This window comes from Serinus canaria, chromosome 19 (assembly GCF_022539315.1).
Source record: "Serinus canaria isolate serCan28SL12 chromosome 19, serCan2020, whole genome shotgun sequence".
NCBI classification, from domain to species: domain Eukaryota; kingdom Metazoa; phylum Chordata; class Aves; order Passeriformes; family Fringillidae; genus Serinus; species Serinus canaria.
In genome coordinates, this window is record NC_066332.1 from 3,316,527 (window position 1) to 3,338,764 (window position 22,238).

General features: G+C 42.6%; 2 protein-coding genes across 3 annotated transcripts; both read right to left on the bottom strand.

The window, feature by feature from the left end:
• Nucleotides 1–1,420: 1,420 nt before the first annotated feature.
• On the bottom strand, nt 1,421–13,940 carry TRPV1 (transient receptor potential cation channel subfamily V member 1). Of its 2 annotated transcripts, XM_018919458.3 has the most exons (18): nt 13,365–13,940; nt 12,016–12,199; nt 11,364–11,394; nt 9,590–9,905; nt 8,872–9,038; nt 8,443–8,595; nt 7,939–8,079; nt 7,172–7,470; nt 6,411–6,587; nt 6,046–6,210; nt 5,681–5,776; nt 5,308–5,378; nt 4,733–4,898; nt 3,952–4,018; nt 3,229–3,545; nt 2,539–2,666; nt 2,168–2,283; nt 1,421–1,749 (listed from the first exon to the last, which is right to left on the bottom strand). In XM_018919458.3, the coding sequence occupies exons 4-18, from the start codon at nt 9,889–9,891 to the stop codon at nt 1,580–1,582; spliced, it is 2,535 nt and encodes an 844-aa protein (XP_018775003.1). In that variant the 5' UTR covers nt 9,892–9,905; nt 11,364–11,394; nt 12,016–12,199; nt 13,365–13,940; the 3' UTR covers nt 1,421–1,579. The 2 variants fall into 2 exon arrangements, with proteins under 2 accessions (XP_018775003.1, XP_030089166.1); XM_030233306.2 differs by lacking the exons at nt 11,364–11,394; nt 12,016–12,199; nt 13,365–13,940 and adding an exon at nt 10,519–11,346.
• A 6-nt stretch (nt 13,941–13,946) lies between these two features.
• Nucleotides 13,947–21,974, bottom strand: SHPK (sedoheptulokinase). Its single transcript, XM_009094786.4, has 7 exons — nt 21,787–21,974; nt 20,483–20,624; nt 18,030–18,213; nt 16,714–16,866; nt 15,508–15,683; nt 15,203–15,403; nt 13,947–14,364 (listed from the first exon to the last, which is right to left on the bottom strand). The coding sequence occupies exons 1-7, from the start codon at nt 21,952–21,954 to the stop codon at nt 13,970–13,972; spliced, it is 1,419 nt and encodes a 472-aa protein (XP_009093034.1). The 5' UTR covers nt 21,955–21,974; the 3' UTR covers nt 13,947–13,969.
• Nucleotides 21,975–22,238: the final 264 nt, after the last annotated feature.

Genomic DNA, 22,238 nt, shown 5'->3' on the forward strand with positions numbered 1-22,238 from the left:
TGAACACACCTACTTTAAACATCTTCTGTGGCTTCCTTGTCCACCAGAGACACTGAATTCTGATTATTTCCAGTTCAAATTCTGACTTTTTTCAAGTAATTCTTTCAAATCCTTTGTCAGTTTTTTCTTGTTATACCCTACAACTCTGTGAAAATAAAATTACATTTGTCCTGAGTGATGTTAACTGAAGAAATAAGAATTATTAGTCCTCTAGATGGTGCTACTATTTCAAATAAAGCAGCTGGATGTTTGAAGATTTCCTAGGAATATATTCTGTAGTGCCTCATGAGAAAGGACCACAGTGAGAAATCCTGACTCCAGTAAAAGAAGTGATGTCACACAACCCAAAATTTCATCTCACAGGGCAGCCTGTGCACAAACACATTGACTGCTTCTCTTTCAAAGCACTGGATGTCCCAGGATTTTAGTAAATGCAGCAAAGTTACAAGATTTCTTGATGAAAATGATCTGTACTGCAGGTGAAACCCCAGGAACAGCTGCAGGCCCTGGTTAAAGAGCTGGCTGACTCAGGGAGTTGTGTGTGCACTCTGTTAAAGGCTGTTTACTCCAAGTGCCTTAGGGATATAAGGAAAGAAGGTAAAACCATTTACTTTTCTTGCCCAGCACACCTGCACTGTGGCCCAGCACTGAAATATGGGGCCAGCTGTCAATAAAACAAATTTTCTTGTCCTTAGCTTCTCTGTGCCCACTCACTTTTCAAGAAGATGCCAAAGTTCCTCTTATTCTTTCCTCTCTTTCCAAGGCTCCCATCTGTATTTTCAGAACAGCTGCCTATTTTCCTGCTGATATTTTTCCTTATTCTCTTTATAGATCCAGCCAGATGGATTTTCAGCACCAGATTTTTTCCCTGTTGCTGTCAAAATCAAGAACAAAAACTTTCTGATTTCAAGATTATTATTGTTGTACATCTGACCTTTGAAACATACATTCTCTATAACCACTATCTCTTACTTTGTGCAAAGTTCATCTGTTATCTAAATAAATGTCAAATTTGGGATCTTGTTAAGCTTTTAGCTTCAGTAAAATAACTGTGAATTTCTGGAGTTTACTCAGGCAGTGTAAAAGAAACATTTATTTCATTGATTTTGACTATTCAACCTTTAAAAATTCAGAGTATTTGTTCTTGTGTTATGAGAAAATGATTTTGTATTCTTTCCATGTCCCCATTTATTTATCCGCTTTCCAAGAAACTTTCCCCACAGGAGCATCTTGGTGACTTTTACTGCTCTTTTATGAATGTTTTTCCACTGTCATAATAATTTGGTTGGTTGGTTGGTTTTGGAGGCAGGAAAGCCACAAAATCAGTGCCTGTGCATGCTCACAAAAATGATTTTTTAATACAAGAGACTCTAAAAACAGACAGAAGGTTGTATTAGAAATTAACCATGAAAACATGAGCTTAAACAACAAATGGTTTATTTAGCACACATAGTGTAAATAAATAAATCCTTGCAGATGGTAATTCCCTAAGTCCTCTGACCTTTTTGCAGAAGTCCCTGTTCCTGTAAATGAAGTGCTCGATTGTCCCTTTTGTGAGAACCAGCACAGGCAATCAGAATTAGGCTGACTTTGGAATTGACTCTTTCAACTCCTCAGAATTTTCTGGCTCAAAATAAGGTTCCAAAACAGGTTTTAATTTGACTTCTTCTGGTGGCTTGTGAGGCTCTTCTCTCCTCTTCTCTCCATCTTTTAGAAGTGGAACCAATGTTTTCCAGTGCTTCCCTGAAACTAAAAAGGAAAGGAATGGTTAATTTTTTTCCCCTCCACAGAAACAGAAGATATTCAAGAGGTTTGAACAGGAAGCTGCTGAAAGAAAAAGAAAGAAGCAGGAAGAAAGGACTTTGTGGTTTTCTTTCCCATCCTGTTCCACAAGTTTTCCATATTTCAGGTGGTAAGTACTGACTGCACAGTGAAATGCTTTGGTGCTGAGCTCCCACTCTGGGGCTTGGGGTCTCCAAGGCAGCTCCTTGGTTTTTAGTCCAGAGAGTCAAACTGTGAGCAGTGAGCCCATTTCATCCTTTGCATTTTGTGCTGGCTGAAAATGCTGTCAGCTCAGTCACAAGTGCATAGCACTGACTGCCCTCCAGTAGTTAATCCATGCTGCTGCTTTCACCAGAGTGCAGATTTGGGTCCCTGAAAGCCTCACCTCTGCCAGGCTTAATGGAGAAACTGAGATTTCGTCTGAGGTCCCCAGAGTACCCAGGGTCTTCGTTGATGATGCCCAGATTAGTGTTCCACGTGGACCAGTTCACTTCATCAACCCTGGGGAGACAACAACAAAGCCAAGATCTATTCTTAGGATCACCAGACAGCTCCAGGATCAGTTTATACCACAAAATGTCACCTCTCAATCCTGAGATCTGACCCAAAACCCAGATTAAACTGACCATTGCAGACATTATTAGTGATCCATTCTTCAGAGTGCTCCAGGGGGAAAGTTCTGCTTCCCACCACCAGATACTTGAAGTTGTTTGTCTACAAAAGCTTGTTGGCTTGATACACAAACAAAGAGGTTACCTGAAGCACCATCTGTAATCATCTTGGCCATCAGGGGTGATCCCCACCAGGACTTGCTTCCCAGAGCGGAAGGAGTGCCTCAGACAGTTCAAATAGCTGTTCTCAATGTCCAGGATTGTGATGGCTCTCTGCCAGGTAAAAGAAAGCAGAGCACTGAGGGACTGCTGGTCAAACACAAACAAATCCTGAATTCTTTCTTTGTTTTAAAAACCCTGAGTTTTTATCATTGTCAACATCTTAGAGCAGACACTGTAACTGCAGCATCACCCTTTATTAATATGTCACTGAAAATGCTGAATTACTGCCCTGTGAATAAAACTGTGAAGTTCCTTTGTTACCTCCAACAAAAACTGATTCTGGTAAAGATTGGTTTTCCCCTTGCATAATCTCTCTCTTCATAGTCTGGTCAGGATTTTCCTTCATACAAAGCCCAATAATTTAGTCCAATTACAAAAATACTTCTTTTCTTACATTCTGAAAATCTGTGGAACACTGGGATTATCTGCTTAGTCAAAACATCAAATAAACATGGAAAAGGAGCTCATACACTTTTTTTTAGGAGCTGTTCAGGTGAATCAGAAAGAAGCAGTGACCTGCTCTCTTTAGATACATGTCAGCTCCTAAGGATTCTTTCTGATATCTCTTCTGATTCCCCACAGGTTGGACAGCAGCCTGACAGAACCAACACACCTGGAGTTTCCAGATGCTCTTGCTCTCCTGTGCAATTTTGTTGACAGTCTCCCCCATCAGTGCAATGAGCATGTTGAGCAGGAGAATGTAGGTGAGGATGACATAGAGCACCAGCAGGATGACAAACACAGACTTGAACCTGTAGTTCTCTGTGAACTCCAGGTCCCCCATGCCAATGGTGAACTTGAAGAGCTCCAGGCAGGTGTAGTAGAGGCTGTTGTAGGAGGTGCGGCCCCGTTTCACGTGGCAGCACCTGGCAGAGTCAGAGCTATTTGTTTCCTGCCCCTCGTTGTCATCTTCAATCAAAGTCACCACAGCTGTGGCAAAAAGAGCACTACATTCACACAATGGAAACACAGTTTGAGATCATAACTTCATTGCAAGCAGTGAAAAGGAGCAGAGAGGTAACACACATTCCCTCCACGGCACATTGACCCCAGGGAAATTGCCCTATAAAATATTCCCCAGAACTGACACCCTCTTAGCAGGTGCTGGCTCAGTTTTCTCCACATAGAAAAGGATGGATGGTTTTCTATTCAGCTTTACAACTTTGAAAAGCTGTATGAAATTACTACAAAAAATCGTTATTCTAAAGAGATTTTTTTTTAATTAGGTTAATTTGTTAGGTTTTTTTGTTGGGATCAAAATGTCTAAGCAACTTGAAAAACTAACTTTTCTGAGATTCTTTAAGGTAAAAAAAAGTAACTCCAAGCAGAATATTACCTGTGGAAAATCCCAAGAGGAATACGAGATAGACAAACATGAAGCGACACAAATCTCTAAGGATCATCTGTAGCATGGAAACACAGGAAAATATTTTAAATCTTGAATGTAAACTGCAACAAAAACTGGTACAAAATCCTGCTTTGGCTCAAGAATGCATTTGCTCTGAACTGGCTGTTCATGCATTAAGCATTATTATCCAGCTGAGATAATAAACTTTAATACAGAAAACATTTTTCTCTTATCCATACAACCATTTACACACAAATGCAACACATACACATGGGAACAGTTTCCTCTTTGTGAGCACAAACCACATAAAGGCAGTTCCATCTTTCCTCCCCTCTTGGGCTGGCTGGCTACATCCCAGAGAGGTTTATTAGCCAGCCACTGCCTCTTGGCTAATTGCTCTGTTTGGCAACATTTTATCTATACCTGGAGAAATTTGCAGCTGGTAGAAAGCTGGGCCATCTCCCACCAGAGCAGCCTGTACTGCTCTCAGTCTCTTTGCATCCATGCCTACCCAATTACAGTTATTTTGAAGCATGGCAAGTAATAAAAATAATAATAATCATCATCATCCTACCAAGACTGCTATCAAACATATGGGTGAAGAATAGAGGGGGGGTTTAACATTACTTAAATGTTTTCCCTTCACTCAGAAAATAGCACCAAAGGCCAGCAGAGTCATGTGAGAGGCAGGCATGGCCTGGAAATGGGGCTGTTGCAGAAGCTCCTGCGGTGAGGCTCTGCTGCCCCCTCAGGCACTCCCTGCACTGACCTTGGCGATCATGACCGAGTAAATCCCCATCTGCTGGAAGCCCCGCGTGTAGTAGAGCATGTTGGCCCAGCCCAGGGCCAAGGAGAACACCATGGAAGCCACGTAGAGCTCCTGGCCACAGAAGTACAGCACCACAGAGCTCAGCAGGAGCAGGGAGTGGACAAAGCTGGAAGACAAGAGTGGTGTGAGTGCAGGGGGCTGAGCTGGCCACAGGTGCTGGGAACAGAGCAGCCCTGTGGGGAAGAGAGCAGAACAAGGGATTGTCCCGTTGGGAAGAGAAAGGGCCTTGGGGAGGCAAAGCTTCCTCCCCAATGGGAGGTTTTCTGCATAAATAATGTGTAAAACTCATTTGGATATCTATTCCTAACTCCTGCATGACACACTGAACATTCAGACACTTAATTTGCTTTACCTCTACAGGAGGTCACAGACCCAGACCCATCTGTTCAACACTATCCACTGGCAACTCTGTAGTAAAAACCCAGGGAATTATAGCAAAGTTCCTGTCACAGGTGGCTTCAGCCTCAACTACAGAACCCACACACTGAGATGCAATCAAAGATATTGGAGCTTACAAAAGAACCTCACTGTAGCCATCAACTATCAGGGTCCTCAGTGATGGGCGCCTCTGCACAAAATACTGGATCTGAAAAGGGAACAAAGACCAGGTTTGCATCAAGGAAATATTAATATCCCCTGTGAATTAATTAACTAAGCACTGACCCCTGTATTAGGGAGCATAAAACACCTCACAAGAACAGCTCAAAACCAACACTGATGCAAGAGCTGGGAGGACCCTTCCAGTAACATCAGGTCAAGGAAAATGATTTGTACCTCTTGACTAAAACATGGATTATCTAAGCAGCCAATGCTCATAAACAGGAAAACTTGTTTGATTCTCTCCAACACCTACCCAAACAGCAAAAGGAAAATTTTCAAATATCTTACCCCTCTGAAAAAAAAATAGAGGCCTCCCAGTACACTCAGGATCTCTCCAGTTACTCGAAAATATTCCCCAGTGGTGTAACCAAAGGTGAAGGGAGGCTGTAGAAGACAGGAAACCAGATGTATTCAGAACTGGAGATAGAAATACCTGGCCTTCCAGCTGCTGGAAGCAACTCCATTTCTGGGGGAACAGGGAGTGGTTAAGTTTCTCAATGTGCTGCAGCAAGGGGGCAAGACTGGGAAGCAAGCAGGGCCAAATCTCTCTCCTGCCTTTAGGAAAGGGGAAAATTTGGATGCTAAGGGCACTCATTCAAACTTGGGATATCACACAGTGGGTGGTTCCCATGACACATGACAGGATAATGTACCTTTTCATTCTTCTGTACAGGTCTGTAGTAAGCAGCTGCAGTGAGGATGGTGATGTGTATGGTGTAGACAAAGAAGTTGAAGTAAAACAAGTGCTTGACAAAGCGGTCCCACTTGTCTTGCAGCAGCCTGTTAAGGGGCTCCACCAGCAGCATCTCGTGACGGTTCTGTGCAGGAGCAAGAGGAGAATTTTGCTAGGACCAGAATATCCTGGACTTCGAAAAAACCCATATTCTATAAATCTTTAGCAAATGATTCCTCTAGTTCCCTTAAGCTCAGGGTGGAGGTTGCTGTTTCATGGAAATGAGGGAAAAATGCTCTGTGTGGAACATGAAGCTCTCCCCAGCTGAGGAGGTGCAGTACTCACTGGTGTCTCACTGCTGTAGGCAAGGATCTCAAGCACTGAATTTTTCTCACAGGTGTCTATACAGGACAGGTCATAAAGAGAGGAGTGGACAGGTCCATAGGCCCATTCAGTGAACTTCCTGGACAAGTGTCTGCACTCGGGGTCTTTGATCTCCCGTCTGAGGATGTAAGCGAAAATCTAATTGCAAAAGAACAATACAACCAACATTTCAGTGCTAATGGACTTCTCATTCCTCAGCCCCTCCACAACACAGGAAGGGTCTTTTCTCCCTTGTTCAACTGAGCTAAAGCCAAACCACTGGAGCACTGCAGAGATCACAGTTAATTTTCTCACTGTGTGATGGGAGATGGGAAATACAAACACCTCTTACAACCTGGCATTATCTGTTTCAAAACTGCAAGAGAAAAGCAGAGATCTCATACACATCTCTGAGCAGTCACTTTGAATGGGAACTGCCAGAAGATGAGTTACATCAGCCAGTCTGAAATAAAAGAGCTCCAGTGGTTCAGATGATATCAGAGACCCACTTTATTTCCTCGGGGGCTGCCTTGCATACCAGTGGGGTGTGAATAAACCAGCTGGGCACAGACACACTCACTTCGTAGCCTTTAAGGACTGTGCAGTTAAACTGCAGCACCAGTCCCTCCTAACTAAAAGGCCTCAGTAATGAAGTTCTAAAATCCATTCTGCATAAATGTTTTACATGTTCTCTCTATAATGTGACACAGCAATGAGACAGTCAATCACCTCTGTTCACCTACCCCTATCTTCCCTGTTTTAGCTGCCAGAGTTAAAGGAGTCAGCCCTTTCTTGTTGGTGAGTTCTTCCAGCTTGAGGATGGGATTAATTTTGGCACCAAGGATCAATATGTTATTATACATCTTGGTCACAAACTTGGTGTTATCCTTGGTGTTATCTGCAATCTCCACCAGTGTGTGCAGGACCATGTTGCCCATGGAGTCCTCAGCAGTGATGTTGGCTGCCTGGTAGGGATTCTCCAGGAGGAATTTCACAATGCAGAGCTGGTTGGTGCAGGCAGCCAGGGACAAAGGCAGCTCTCCTATGGCAAGCAATGGGAAGGAGTGGTCAGAAATCCCTGTACTAGAGGTGCATAAACAAAGACATCGCATTGTTTTCATCTTTCACCATGAGAAAAGATTAATTTCTCTGTCTGGAACAGCACCAATTCTTGTGATAGCTGTTGAAATAGGTTTTCTTTAGTTTAACTACATCACAGAAACACAGCTGCTTAAAAAATCCTGCCAGGACAGGAGCAGGTTACAAAGGATCCAGTACTCACAGAACAAAGGAAAGCTGACACCAGGCTCACACTGAACACCATCAGCTACCAACTGTGTTTCTTTATAAGCTCAGTCTTTGGGAGGAAATGTTTGGCCTAGAGGTGGAACAGCCCATCTGGTACTTCTGAGCCTGCAGTCCCACATAAACAGGATTATTTAACAGCTTGCACTTGGGTTTGCTGCTAGGACAACTCCATCAATAAAAACCATACTGTGCTCACTCCTACCAAAATAAAAGCCAGATTTCCCTTTGATTTTCCTGAAGAACTCCCCACAGGCTCTGGCATGAACATCTGCTCCATTCTGGACCAGGAGCTTCACCAGGTACATGTTCCTCCTCTCGATGGCAATGTGAAGAGCGGTCTGGCCTGCAGAGACACCCATCAGACAGAAATCCTCAGCTTTTAGTACAGACTGAGAGCTTTCAGCACTGCAATTCCCTCAGCTCCATGTAAGATGCTGGAACTGAGAGCTCTGCAGGCTAAAAAGCTCTACAACTGAACAGAAAAAAACCACACAAACAGCAAATGCAAGTAATTAAATCACTGTATATCAAAAATGGCAGAATATTGCACCTAACAGGGCACAGCCCTAGCACAAATGCAGATTGTCAATAACACACCAGAACTTTGGGGTGCATAATGCCTCATGCACAAGACTTTGAGAGCCCTGCCTGACCCCATTTCAGTCTGAGCACCCTAAGCATTCCCTGCAGCAGCTGTTTCTCTTACCCTTGTAGTAGTTGTCAGTATATTCTGCATTAACAAACTCTTTCAGAGTTCCAGTTTTCCTTGCAATATCCAGCAGCAAGGGAATGGTATCATTTTTCCCATCATGTAGATTCAGCATGGCTTTCAGTAAACAGGTTTTGCCAGTTTCAGGCTCTGTAAAACAAAAAATGGTAGGTATATAGAAGTGATTACAAACCCACCAGGCAAGCAGGAACTAATGAGGTTCTTTTCAAAAGACGAGAAACCTCATTTCGTGTTTCACAGAAAATTTCAGCTCCTGTAACCTTCCAATCAATGGGTTGCCCAATCAATAGGGCTATTAAAGGACCTCCTGCAGACATGCAACATAATTATCTTTTTTATTTTCATCTCAGGAGCACTACTGCAAGAAGAAGAAGGCAACTCAAGGCATGTGACACTAAAAGGTACCTTTGAACTCCTCATCTGTGAGATGCTTGAAGGTTCTGTTAAGGTAGAGTAGCAGGTCACTGAGGTCCTTTGTGTTGCCTTGGGCTACAGCATCAAAGATCCTTCTGCGGTCATAAAATCTGAAAGCTTTTTCTGAGCAGCCTGTGATGGAATCTGTAGATAGGAGCCTAAAAAGGGGAAATGTCAGTTACCTAAAGTCAGATATTTAGCAGGCTTTTTGTCAACTACCACAACACTGTTCTTCATTTGCTCAGATGAAGTACTAAATGCTGCAGATCAGAATAGGTACCCCTGCAAAGGCTAAAAGAACAAAGTCTGCAAGCAACTCTCATGATGAAATTACAATTCTGTTGCTGAAGAGCTGAGAAAAAGTGATCAAAGAGGCATTGAAGCTTGGCAGTGTAACTGCAAGCCTGGAGCCAGGCAATCCCTTGTTCTCACTCTGAACCATGTCCATTCACTGAGCAGCCTCAAGCAAGAGAACTGAGGCCTACTGCCAATTTTGGGCATAATATCCATGGAGAGAGAGATTTTTAAAGATGCCAAGAGACAACAGTTATTGTCACTTTCGGTTGCAACGCTCCTTAATTTGGCATAGAAAATAGAGAAACTGAAAAAATGGTCATGCTCAAGTGGAGAGAACAAATGCTGCTCTAGGAACCATGGCCTGCAGCTGTCAAACTACTCATTACAACCAAATCTCACCAGGCGAACTTACTTGTGAAGTTTGCCCCTCTCCAAATTCACATGGAATTTGATGACAGAAGGTGCCATCAGGTGATCCATCTGGCAGAAGGAGTCCATGGGAGCCATGTCCTTGTCACTGTCCCCCATCACAAAGCGGCCCCGTCTTGCAAAAATGTTGCTTTTGGGTGGGTGCACCCTGGAGCTGAGAGGGCCCTGGGGGTTGTCAGGGGCTTCCTGGACAGAGTCCTCCCCATCTGTGTGTTCATCTGTCACTTCAGACTCCTCCATGTCAAAACTGCCAAACTTCTTCATCTTCCCAAGGATGGAGGACATGATGAGCCAGCAGTCTGTGAGGAAGGACACAAGCACCTCAAGTCAGCACTTACAGGGCCACAAGTCCCTTTTGCCCAGGAATGTTTTCCACAAACAGCAGGGAGTGGATTGGTTGCTGTCATCCCAGGAATGAGGCAGATGGACACATTCTCACTGCGCCCACAGCCAGAACAGTTTAGCAGGGTCTTTATGCCATTTGTTCCTGCTCCCACTGCCCTTACCCATTCCAGAATGCAGAAAGCAAACCAGAGCATCCCAGAGCTTCTATTTCCCTGCAGAGCTGAGCCTCAGCTACCTCTGCCTAAAACCACTGCCTCATCCTCCAGTCATTGCTAAAGCCTGAACAACCTCAAACCCCAAAAATCTCCGCTTTTCTTCTTTACTTTCTGACTGGGTTGTGCCACAAACCATTCTCATGATTCTATCAGGGATGTTAAAAAGCCCTGCTTGTGCCATAACCTGATCTCTGGGATGCTGAGCACAGAGGGCTTCCTGCACCCAGGAAAACGATCCCTTTAAGGGCTCTGCCAGAGTTGTGGCAGTGCCTGATGGAAACTGGAGTGTGTGATCCTTGAGAGGTGAGTGTCACCTCAGCCATGAGGCACGGAAACACAGAGGAGAGCTTACCACAGATAAGAACAACCACACAGCTGATCTTGTCTGATTCACAACCACACAGAACCTGACACAAGCAACAAATACACCATCAGAGAATGCTTTGGGTGAGAAGAGACCTTAAAGCTCATCTCATTCCACCCTTCTGCCATGGCCAGGGACACTTTCCACTATCCAAGGTCGCTCCAAGCCCTGTCCAGCCTGGCCTTGGACACTCCCAGGGATGGGGCAGCCACAGCTCCGCAGCCTGTGCCAGGGCCTCCCCATCCTCACAGATAACACACTCTGCTGAGGGTAGAACAGATTGCCTTTTTTTTTGTTTGTTTGGTTTCTTATCAACCTGGTTTAATCAGACAAATATTGTCCTTGTGCCACTGAATGGAAAAAATCCTGGAGTTCCAGCAGTGGAGACAGGAACACTTCATATCTGAAACCCCACATTGCTTGGAGATCCTACAGCTTTGGGCACAGGAATGTCACTAAATCTTTAAAAAGCCTCAAATTATAAACCACATTAGAGTGGTCAGTAATTTTCTTTGTCCAGTTAGAGTGAAAACAATATGAACACACTTCAAGGCTGTTTCTCTTCACAAGAGAAACATTCTGAGGGTTGTGTGCAAATCTGCATTGAAGCTGGATTTTCAGTTCTGTGGGAATAATTCATGTTTTCATCAAGGGTCACTTCCATTTTTCTGTGAAAGCAGGACACGGAAGAAAATTTTGTCATTTGCATTTTCTACAATTTTGTACAATATACACATAAAACATCAATTTGCAAACTTGCACATTTAGGATTACTGGAAACAATCTATCTTAGCACAGATAAAATACTAATGACTGCAATTTAACTTGCTCACCTTTCAAGTCCTTTGTCTTCTTAGAAGCACTCTGAAAAAATAACATAATATCTTATTCACTGAATTGTCCTATAAATAAGAAGTAAAAATATTTCTATTTGGAACAAGATACTAAAATTACAGAAGAACTATTACTACAGTGAAAAAGGAATAAAAACAGTTCTATAAAATATAGAAAAATACAGTGGGAATATAGTCATGTATAATTTTGTCTATTTAAACTCATGTGGATTGAGCCAAACAGTGAGGGCTACAGAATACACAATCCATTATTTTCCACAAAATAAATATAAATGTGCAGAATAGGCTCAATCCTGTCTCCCTGGCAATTGCTCAAACCTACATTATACATGCTTTCCTTTCTAAACCCAGGTAATATATTTGATAATGAAGACAAAGCTGCATTTCCTCATGAGTAGGAATTTGCAAGGGAAAGAAACTTCACAAATCTGTAGAAGGATTATCAAAAAAACCCAGTAAGCATTATCTAGTTTCAAAAATCCACAACATACTTGAACACTTTGAAACCCACGTACACAGAAGTTTGATACAATGAACAAGAAATATTTTGGCTAGAATGCCTTGCCACATCACAAATAATAGAGTTTAAAAATAACCAAGCATGCTATTTAAATATACATGCAGAACTTACAAATATTGACAATAATCCTGTCTTCTGAAAAATGGTCCAGTCTCAGTAAACACCCACTGATCTCCAGGAATTTGGTGTCAGATATTCCTCCTCCACGGTGCCTGGACTGCAAAGCCCTCAGAGTTTGCTTCTCCACTTCATTTGTCTGCAAAATGTGATGATCTTTAGAACCAAGGGAAGTTCACTGGAAAAACAGAGAATAGAGCAATAAGATAATTAAGAACAATTCTGGAACCAGAAGCATCAGTGGCTTCTATTCCCAGAGGATTAGCAAAGCTCTTTACAAGAATTGCAGTAAGTTGCTGGATTTTTTCCCTCCCCTTTAATTGCATTTAGTAATGGATATTCTTCTCCAGATTTCCTCTTTGTAAATACACTCAAGTTTGCAAAAAATAAAAATTAAAAAAAAACCAGCACCCAAAGCACCAGACAGCACTTGTTTCTGGGAGGGGGGGGGTGTCACAGTTTCAATTCTTGAATTTCAATTCAATTTACAAAACTTTGTAAAATCTTTCTTGTGTGGCTGATTTAAAGATAAATATCTTAATAGTAAGCTGATTCAGGGCAGAGTTGAGGAAGAACCAGTAAGTCCAAAACCCTTTTTGTTATTTCATGTTTCTCCTATGTTTTATTTAAATTTTATACATATGTATGTAAGATTCAGCCTCTAAATATTAATATTATGAGGGAAAAAAAACCCCAGCTTATCTAATCCTGGATGGATCTAACACCCTCAAAAATTCGGAGCTGTGTCATATATTGCTAAAATATATAATTTACATAGGAACTTTTTGAAAAAAACAGTCTACAGAAACAGCTTTTCCAGAGGCTGTTAGGCTGGGAACAACCCCCCAACTTCCTGAGATTTTGAGCAGAATATGAAATTATTCAATGAAATTAACAGTCTTTTGTTTTGCAAAAGGTGGCTGTCTCTCTAGTCTTGCCATCTATCCATGAATATATAAAAGAATTATGTATTTACCTACTTAATAGAAAACTAATTATACTCCTTAGATCTGTGGTACTCAGAGTAACAAGGCTCTTTATTAATGCATAAATATAGATTACCAATAGGCAGCTCCTCAGCAGCATCCAAAATGCTGCAAAGGCTTTAGATGCAACAGCATCATCAGCTCTTGCCTGTTATTCAATAAAAATGAAAGCAGACCTGCTGATAAAAATATATTTATAATAATGCAAGAGGGAAAACAATATATAACAAATTCAGACTTTTTCCAACACCTTTAGTCTCCATTTTCTCTGTAATATGCCAACAATTCCCTAAACATGAAATGGAAATGAAACCATCTCTGTAATTAAGATCTCAGAACTCAGCACAGCTTTCTCACCATAAAAATATCAGTCCTGATGTTGCTTATGAGCAAGAGAGGAATCCATGTCCATATTCCAGAGGAAACATGTGCTTCCTAGGAATGAAACTGTATGCAGATAACATGAAACACCTCATTTGTTTCCCAGTGTTATTTGAGCAAAAGAAATGTACATGTAGACAGAAAAGTATAAATGTTTTAACATTAAAATAAAGACTAGGAGAAGAAATTCTAAGAGCATAAGATAGGGGATAAAACTTGGAAATTTTAAGGGAGTGCACAAAAACATCAGACCAAGTTACAGACAGCAGCTCATCTCTCCCAGCCCTTTCCAACATATTTCCTACCAGGAAAATGAGCCTCACAAGAAGTGTCTTTTTATGCAGAATGTTAATGGATTTTTCCCAGTCACTCAGATAAATTTAATGTGATAATTACTTCTCATTTCACAAATGGGAATGACAGAGCAACAAAATGTGCAGACCCAGGAGAAGCAGACATTAAATGCAGGGGTTTTGTCCCACTGTAACGAGTGAGAGTGCATGTGGAATAAAGTGAAAAAAACCATTACAGAGTCAGGAAAAAAACAGAAGCAGCATCTCAGGCCATTCCAAATAATGACTTTATTTACTATGGAACATCACCATAGCTGCCCCCACAGCAGAATCCACATCCTTCCCATAAACCACAGGGAATGGAAAAATCCTCTCCACTTCCTGCCTCAGCACCTCGTTCCTGGCAAGGGCACTGCCACTTCCCAGGATCCTGCTCACCCCCAGCTGCTGCAGGTGCTGCACAGGGAACATGGAGCACAGGTTCTCCACAAGGCCACGGCACAGGGCTCTGGTGACATGGCCCAGGGACAGCTCAGAGGCACCAATGCTGCTCACTGATGCCAGCAGCTCGGGAAGGTGTCTCTCTCCAAATATGGTTGGGTGGACTGAGAGCTTGCTGTGCTTTTGGGCCAAGGCTGCTTGGATTATCCTTGGGTAGATGGCAGATTCCTGAACCTGAAATCCTGCAGATGGGAAATATCTTGTTACCAATCTGAAAGGGTCTGGTGTATCTCACGTGTGGACAGTTACAATAGACACTGATGCACCTGTTCAGCAAAACATTGGATATCTTTTTCTGTGCCCCAAAGGTAATTGTGTGGCCAAGCTTATGAACCATAATTCTCCCATCCAACGGTACCCAGAATGTGCAATAGCCGAAACCTTTTTCTGATTACAGCAACTGCCTTTTCTGACAACAGCTACTCCTCATTGCCTGTACTGTTCTACAAAACAATGTCTTTAGAGGGACTAAGAGCAGGGCTCAGCTTTAGTGGCTGGATTCCACGTGAATGCAACATTCACCTCGAGTACTTACAGAAAGAACAATTTCAGAGCTGATTTCTGTAGTGCAAAACCCAAGAGAGTATTAAAAATCCTGTCAATGCCATGCTTAAAGCACTTAGAAGATATTCCATGAGTTTGAGTCTTAAAACCCATTAGTGCTGCAAAATATGCACCAAAAGGACTCCTTTGGACTGCAGTCACACAAAATTACAGGCTGTTGTCCTCAAATCTGCCAACCTTGCCTTTTGAAAATCAACTTGCACAAAATAATTCTGTGCTTGAAACAAAGAAGGCCTAGAGGGAGTATGAATGTGGAGTCCAAGCATGACTGTCCCAGCATGTTCAAAAGCTTCAGCAGGAAATTCCAGAGAACTGGGAAGCATGACCCAGGAATTACATCCTTGTTCCCTTTATGGCATAATGGAACAGCTCTAGGCTTGTCCCTTTGCTTCAGCTTCCTTTTACCTTGATGATCAACCCCAATTTTGTGCTTCAACTCTCCTTGAAATTACTTACCCAGCTCTTGTGCCCACTGTGCCACCATTCCCACAAATGTTGCGAGCACATTCCCTCCATTGAGTGATGCTGCCACTGCCAAGTAGTCACCATTGAAGTAGGGAAAATAAGTGACAGTTGAGGAAGGATCTGGTGCCTCTGGAGGCTGGAAACCCAAGGGCATTGTGATGGTCAGCTGAGCAGAGGTGCTGATATTAAGAACTAAAACATGCACAAAAAAATATTTAAAAAAAAATCAGTGTTTTCCTAAGTTACCTCAAAGGAGAACAATGAGAAAAACCAATTAGATACCAAAATGACCATACCTGCATCAGTCCTCTCAGTCAGACAGGAATAAACAGAGCACTGGAAATCTCCTAGAGCAATTCCCACTTTTGCTCCTTGGGGTATTCCATGCCATGCACAGGTTGTCCTGCCTGCAATACTGCCAGGGTCTCTCACCTCTGGAAGCAAGTGGACAGGAAAGCCAGATTTCTTCAGTCTGGAAGTAGAACAACATTATTGGAATAAAGCAGTTGGGGAATGTGTGGCACTGCTACAAAAAACTCTTTGAAGTCACAGATGAACCTGGCCACACATTTGTGGCTGGTGCATTTATGGATGCTTTCACCAGTTTAGAAAGCTTTGCCTTGGACAGAGGCAGCATTCCAGTCCAGTGAGCTGGGTAAACCAGCCTGGAAGAATAAATTGTTTTCCTTTCTACGCAATCTGAGCACCTGAGATTATACACTGCATGTTCAGCAAGTTTAACCTACTGATATCATATGGATAAGCAGGTCCAGGGTGAAGGGACAATCACAAAACCAGAAAAAAATGCAGCTAAGTGTCAAAGAACTTCAGTTCTCATGCAATTAGTAGTTCACAACAAAATCATGAAGAGTTAAGTCCAGCAAACTCCTTACACAATCAGCTGCAGGTGCTACAGCAACACCACCACATTAGTAAGAGCTCAGTTCAGTCAGCAAAATGCAAATTTCTGTCACTCTTTCATACCTTGATGAGAAGATCTTTCACCTTGGAGTCCTGGCCTAACCTAAGCCCTGCAATATATAAGGCCTTAGCACTCAGCCCTGAAAGAGCAAATCATTAAAATAAATAAGTAAATAAATAAACTGATTCCTTCTAAGATTTCCTGTAGCTTAATAGCTCTTAAGTGTTACCACAAGTAAGTCTTAGAAGTTTTGAAGCTCAGCTCAAAAAACAAGAGAGTGATAACAGTTTACCATGGCAAAGGCAACACTGTGGCTGCACTTGTCCATCCCACCCCACCAGACAACAGCCTGGAATCCCTGATAAGTCTCTCAGCTCTGCTGATTGGAGATTTTGGGCCAGATTTTATCAGATTCAACAGAGCAAACTCTCAATAGCTCTTCAGTACAGGCTACAATTGATTAGGAATAACTTTCAATCCCTTTTTGTCTGTAGCACATCAACAGTCAGGGCCCAAAGAGAGGCTCACACTGCCTGACACAAGCAGTGCACAAACCCCACTGAATGGCCCCAGCACTTACATGTCAGTATTCCAGCTCTTGTTCCTGCAGTTAAAATATCCCCAGCTGGCAGCATTCTGGACAGACATCAGTGGCTTCTTCAGGTCACACAGCATGGCAACCACGTAGTCCTGGATGGTGCCAGCTGCATCATAAGCCTTCAGAAAATCTGGACTTTTAAACAAGATGTTTGAAAAACAAAACAATACAAAAAAAATAATTAAAAAAAAAAGAGGGGGTTTTGCTTTAAGGCAGTGAGAGAAGACAATTTTCACTGTTAGGGGGAACTTCACATGTGGTCCATTAAAATATTAAACAGCCACCTGAATTTTATTGGTTTGGTTTGGTTTTTTTAAATAGAATTTGTTATCCAAGCTGCAGCAATACTTATCTGAAGATGGAGAGGGGGCAGCTTTAAGAAATGAGTTGTCAAGGTTCAAAAGCACAGTACTGAAAAAATTAGCAGGAAAGTAGTAATTGTTTGAGTGAAATAAACAACACTCTGTTGATCCTGGAGCATTACTGAAAAATAGGTAAATTCCCACTTGCTCTGGGATCCACAAATTATATGAATGGAAATGTACCAAATGTGAAGCAAAACAAAGCAGCTGGACTCATGACTTATGCAGCTCTAAAGATCACACCACACTCCATATATTTGCTGGACACACAGTGAAAAAAAACCAAAATCTAATAAAATTTTCCCATTTATTGAACCTTAACTCATTGCAAACCAAGAGACTGGCTCTTTGAGAAAGATGAAACTGAAGAGCAAATCTTGCTGATGCTAAATCATGAGTGAAAAATTATATCCTCTGAAAACACACCACAACAAAGCAGAGCACTTGTGTCACCCCATGAGGATCTGTCTCAGGGTCTGAGGAAGGAAGGAACTGAAATTAATTTAGAGACTCTGTTTTGGCATCTGGCAGTAACCAGACCAAGTAACTCAGTTACTGTTTTAGGCATGTCTGTACTTTCCACAAAGTGGCACAAGGCAAAACGACAGTGTTCAAACTGCAATAGCAGAGCTGCTCTGAGCCATGGTACAGACCAGAATTATTCTATGATACTTTAAAGCTTCTGTCCCTATATGGTCAAAAGCTTATCCTTTTATTAGTGATCTGTAGTATTTTTCAAGGTCAGAGACTTTTGCATGCTTAATTGCACATAGTTTATATTAAATACTGCCATTTTAAATATTCTTTGACTACTTAATTAAGATTATGATTACAGAGAAGCACAGCCCCTCAGCCTGTAGCAGCATTAATGTGCTACAAGAATACTAATTGTCACATCAATTCAAGATGAGAACAGCCTTTGGAGCAGCAATGTACCTGTTCCTTGAATACCAGAAGACTGTGGCACATCCAAGTCCTGTAGCCAGGCTCACGTGTGACTGGGGCAGAGGAAGGGAGGTGAGGAAGGTGGGGCTGCAGCGCCCATCCTGCCAGGTGACCAGGTGGCTGACCTTGTCTGCCTCAAAGGCAGGGCCTGTGCCACTCTCTGACCACTTGCACCCTGAAAACAAAACAGAATCCAAGAAATCCAGTGACTCCTGCAGAACAGCCTGCCTGGCATTCCTCATTTCTGGACACACCTGATACTTTGTTAAATCTATCAGAAACAGAGCTAGTAGAGACTGTAATGAAATTAGTCTTAGTTTCCAGCCCTAGATAACATCATAAAGCAAATTATCCTTTGTAACACAGAGAATGGTATCCAAAGCCTTCCTTCTCTTGAAGAGAGATATTAAAGATAACTTAAATACCTCAAAAGATAACTTAATAGCCTCAAAAAACCCCAACCACAGTCTGCTATGGGAGGTGAGGAGCTGGCATGGCAGCTGACACATGAAAACCTCAGCTGGGATGTGCCACATCCCCACTTGGAGAATGCTGCCACAGTAATGGACTGCCCAGGATGGACAGCACAAAGCTGCATCACCTCTGGAGCCCAAGCAACAAGGAACCTGGATCTGAGACTATTTAGCAGTGCACTGCAAAGTGCTTAAGAGTAAAATCCTCACATACTACACAACAAAGGTAGGACAGGGTTTAATTCAGGATTTAATTCAATTTCCCAGTCCAGCACATTCCTTCGGAGCAGAGAACACCACACCTTTGAGGAAACTTTCCCATTCTTCCATTGAAGAGGAGAGGCTGGGCTCAAGCACTGTTTGCCTGCACATTCCAGGGCACAGCTCTGAGCCTTCCCAGGCCATCCCTGGACACAGAGCAGGGACAGGACAGGTCACTCACCCTGGAACTGGGGCAAACTCTTGGGTTTTGGCCACAGAGCAGAGAGTCAAGAGGAAATACTCAGCTTCCTGACTCACACAAGTATGGCTAAAAAATGTAATTTTTGGGTTGGATACAGGGCTTGGAAGTCACACTAACACAATAAAAAGCAGCCCTGGAGGCTGGGAGGTGCCATGAGAAACATGCAAAATAAAACACATTCTTTTTCTTGTTTCCTCAATTCCCTGTTCTATCAAATCTGTTTGAACTGAATTTCCAATTGCTTTTTCATTTTAAATGGATTCTAAGAAATATTATTAGTCATAAATATAACCCTGAAAGATGCTATTAAAATTTTTATTTGTGTCCCAAAGGTCCTGGATTCACTTAGTCCACTCAAAACAAATGAGAGCAAACACCCTCTTTCACTTGACAGAAATGAAACTAAAGTGGCATGTGGCTTTAGGGCATAAAATATTTACCAATATGACATAAGAATCTGTGCCTGTGAATACACAAGGCTTTGTTATGCAGCTCCTGGGACAGCCGGAAAGCAACAACAGCTCCTCCAGTCCATCAGCCCTTGGACTTCTTTTTTCTAATCATTTTTAGTATTTAATGTAAAATTACAGCCAGTAATGAATAGTACAGTGTCTCTTCAAGCAATTAAGACCCTGACAACTTCTGACAGGCAGTGACCAGCACTTTTAGGAAATCTGCTTTGTGGTTTACAATACAACTTTACTTCATCTGCATATCTCCTGTTATAATAAGACTTGTAGAATTGTCCAGATGAGCACAGTACAGGGTTAAGTGAAAGAAGACATGGACCCACACTCTGGAAGCCTTAGACTTCAGTAGGTCTATAAAGCATTAGCCAAGATAATCCATCTCTATCTCACAGGGCTGGCAATCCAAGGCCTGGATTCTTCAAATATCTTCACTATCACAAGGATTATCTGGGTATTTGCACAACCTCACTGCAGCTGACTTTGTCTCTGAGGCCTTGGCAAGCAGCTGAGCATCCACAATCCTGACCACAGTCCTTTCCCAGCTCCTACTAACAGAAGCATAAGCAACAAAATTAATGCAACATGACATTTATGTATGACTTGCTAGGGTAAAAAAGTCTTTGGATTTTGGGAAAAGCCAGAGTTATTGAGATGCTGGACAGCATCTAGGTAAGGGGTTTATGAGGTGAATAAAATCCCCCTGCAAGTTATTCATGTGATGCAGTTCTTGCAGAGGGCAGCAGACAGCATGTGATGGAGAAACAATTAACAAGGCACAAATCTGCTATTCCTCCTTTATATTAATAATTGTGCTGAATCTGCAGGGATGTCATTAGGCTACATCTTTTATCATTAACTATAGTGAGTAGCTGGAATTTCAGTAAAAAAAGCAAAATTCCCATAAGAGATCTCCTGTTAATTCTGTTTTAGAGAAGACCAAAGTGATGCAGCAGTTTAATCACAGAATTATTTCCCTGTTACAATTTAATTTTCTGCATCATAATACTCTGAGCAGGAATGTTAAAGAATGAATGTTACCTTTATCACTTTTCCAAAACACAACCCCATGCATTTGTCCAGAAATCCCAATGTGGGTGACTTGCTGAAGCTGCTGCTGAGGCAGAGCAGCAAGGCATTCATTCAATGCTCTTATGATTTTCTGGACATCTTGCTCCATTCCCTGCAATCACAAAGCATTATCCTGAGCATGAAGCCATTAGGATTCACTCAGTGTATTTATTAAACAAGGCTGCTTTAGTCAGAAGTGAAGGACAGAGTTCATTTGGTTTAATAGCATTTATTAGAGTAATATTCACTACTAAACTGTAACAAAAAAAGAAAAGAAAAATTGCAAAAAATCCCACAAACCCACAAAAACTAAACATCAATACTGCCAAGTTGAGCCTCTTAAGCTGAAGGCCAAGTAATTTTTAATTTCCTAAATAACCACACTCAACCATAACTTAAAAAAAATCCATGACCACTGACTACAAGCTTTCATTAATTCACCTTATCTATTCATTTTCCTCACAGAGAGAATAATCCATGTGTTCCGGCAGGTGTGCAGTCTCCCCTGCCTCTTCCTAAAGCTCCTCCCTGTTTACTTACTGATGATTTTGATGATGCTGATATTCAATTTCTGGATATTCTATTCCTAGAACCACCCAGCAAACTGACCCAACAGTTCCCCAGAAGCTTTCACACTTTCAAAGGTTCAGGTTACTTTATGACAGACCAGTACGAAGATTACAAAACTATTGCAACAGAGTCTACAAATAAATGTGAACTTTGTGCATAGGTACTTTAGGCTGCGTAAATTGCCAGGAGGAGGGCTGGCCTGTTTGGTATCCTTGGTATCAGAAACAGTGCACTTTTTTATGATTCTGATTAATCCTTTTTTTAGATTGACCACACAATGGATGTAAAGATCTTTAACAGGAACACTTCTCCTGGTTATTTCCACAGGGAATTTCCAGTTATGATTCCACCTCAGACTGAAGTGCAAAATAAAATACCCTTCCAGTTGGCAAGTGGTTGCTGTTTCTTTACTGGGAGTGTCAAAGATAAGGTGGTGGCTCATGGGAGAATAGTTTTACAGTGTCTTAGGCAATTTTTCAAAACCTGGGTCCTTCTTAAGTCGAGCAGCTCTACTTAACTTCCTTGGACGGTGAGCAGGGGGTGTTTTAATTCTGCTTTTTAATACCCAGACACATGCTGCCAATCTGGGCACAAAACAATCCGGGAAAGCCACTGCACTCTGCCCAATGTACCAAACAACCCAAGCACTGCAAGGCAAAGCCGGTGTCCTGCAATGTCCCTCAGCATTCCCTGGCAGGCCTTACCTGCGGTGCAGCTCCCGGGCTATCGCTGTATGCCTGCGTCTCCCTGGAGCAGCTCTGTGCCAGCGCCAGCCCTCGCTCTGTCCCTGTCATCAGCGCTGCCTTCACCGACGTCGTGCCCAGGTCAATGCCCAGCACACAGGTGGGCACAGGCCCGCCCGCCGCGGCCATCAGGGATAGCTGGCACCTCGTCACAGGAGGAACAACACCCACCAAGCTGAGCCGCACACGGTCCCCGGTGCCACAGTGGGAGCTCCCAGGGACAGGGCAGGACTGCGACCTGGACTTCGCCCTCAGGCTGGGGGTGCTCCCTGCCCTCAGCGCTCCCCCGCCACTACTCCACTGTAACAGTGACAAAGCGCCCCTTCCCCAGGTGACCTGCGCTGATTTAAACCACGCTTTTTTATCCAAAGCCAACCACCACGGCGCCCAGCCCGCCCTGTCCCCCCGCTCAC

Excerpts from the sequence above, each read along its gene's own strand:
- SHPK (XM_009094786.4), bottom strand. The coding sequence starts at position 21,954 with ATGGCCGCGGCGGGCGGGCCTGTGCCCACCTGTGTGCTGGGCATTGAC. Across the intron at positions 15,684-16,713 it reads AAGAGCTGGAATACTGACAT|ACTGAAGAAATCTGGCTTTC; the intron begins GTAAGTGCTGGG and ends TTCTACTTCCAG. Across the intron at positions 15,404-15,507 it reads GACTGAGAGGACTGATGCAG|TTCTTAATATCAGCACCTCT; the intron begins GTATGGTCATTT and ends TGCATGTTTTAG.
- TRPV1 (XM_018919458.3), bottom strand. The coding sequence starts at position 9,891 with ATGTCCTCCATCCTTGGGAAGATGAAGAAGTTTGGCAGTTTTGACATG. Across the intron at positions 6,588-7,171 it reads CTAAAACAGGGAAGATAGGG|ATTTTCGCTTACATCCTCAG; the intron begins GTAGGTGAACAG and ends TTTTGCAATTAG. Across the intron at positions 6,211-6,410 it reads CCTACAGCAGTGAGACACCA|AACCGTCACGAGATGCTGCT; the intron begins GTGAGTACTGCA and ends GCTCCTGCACAG.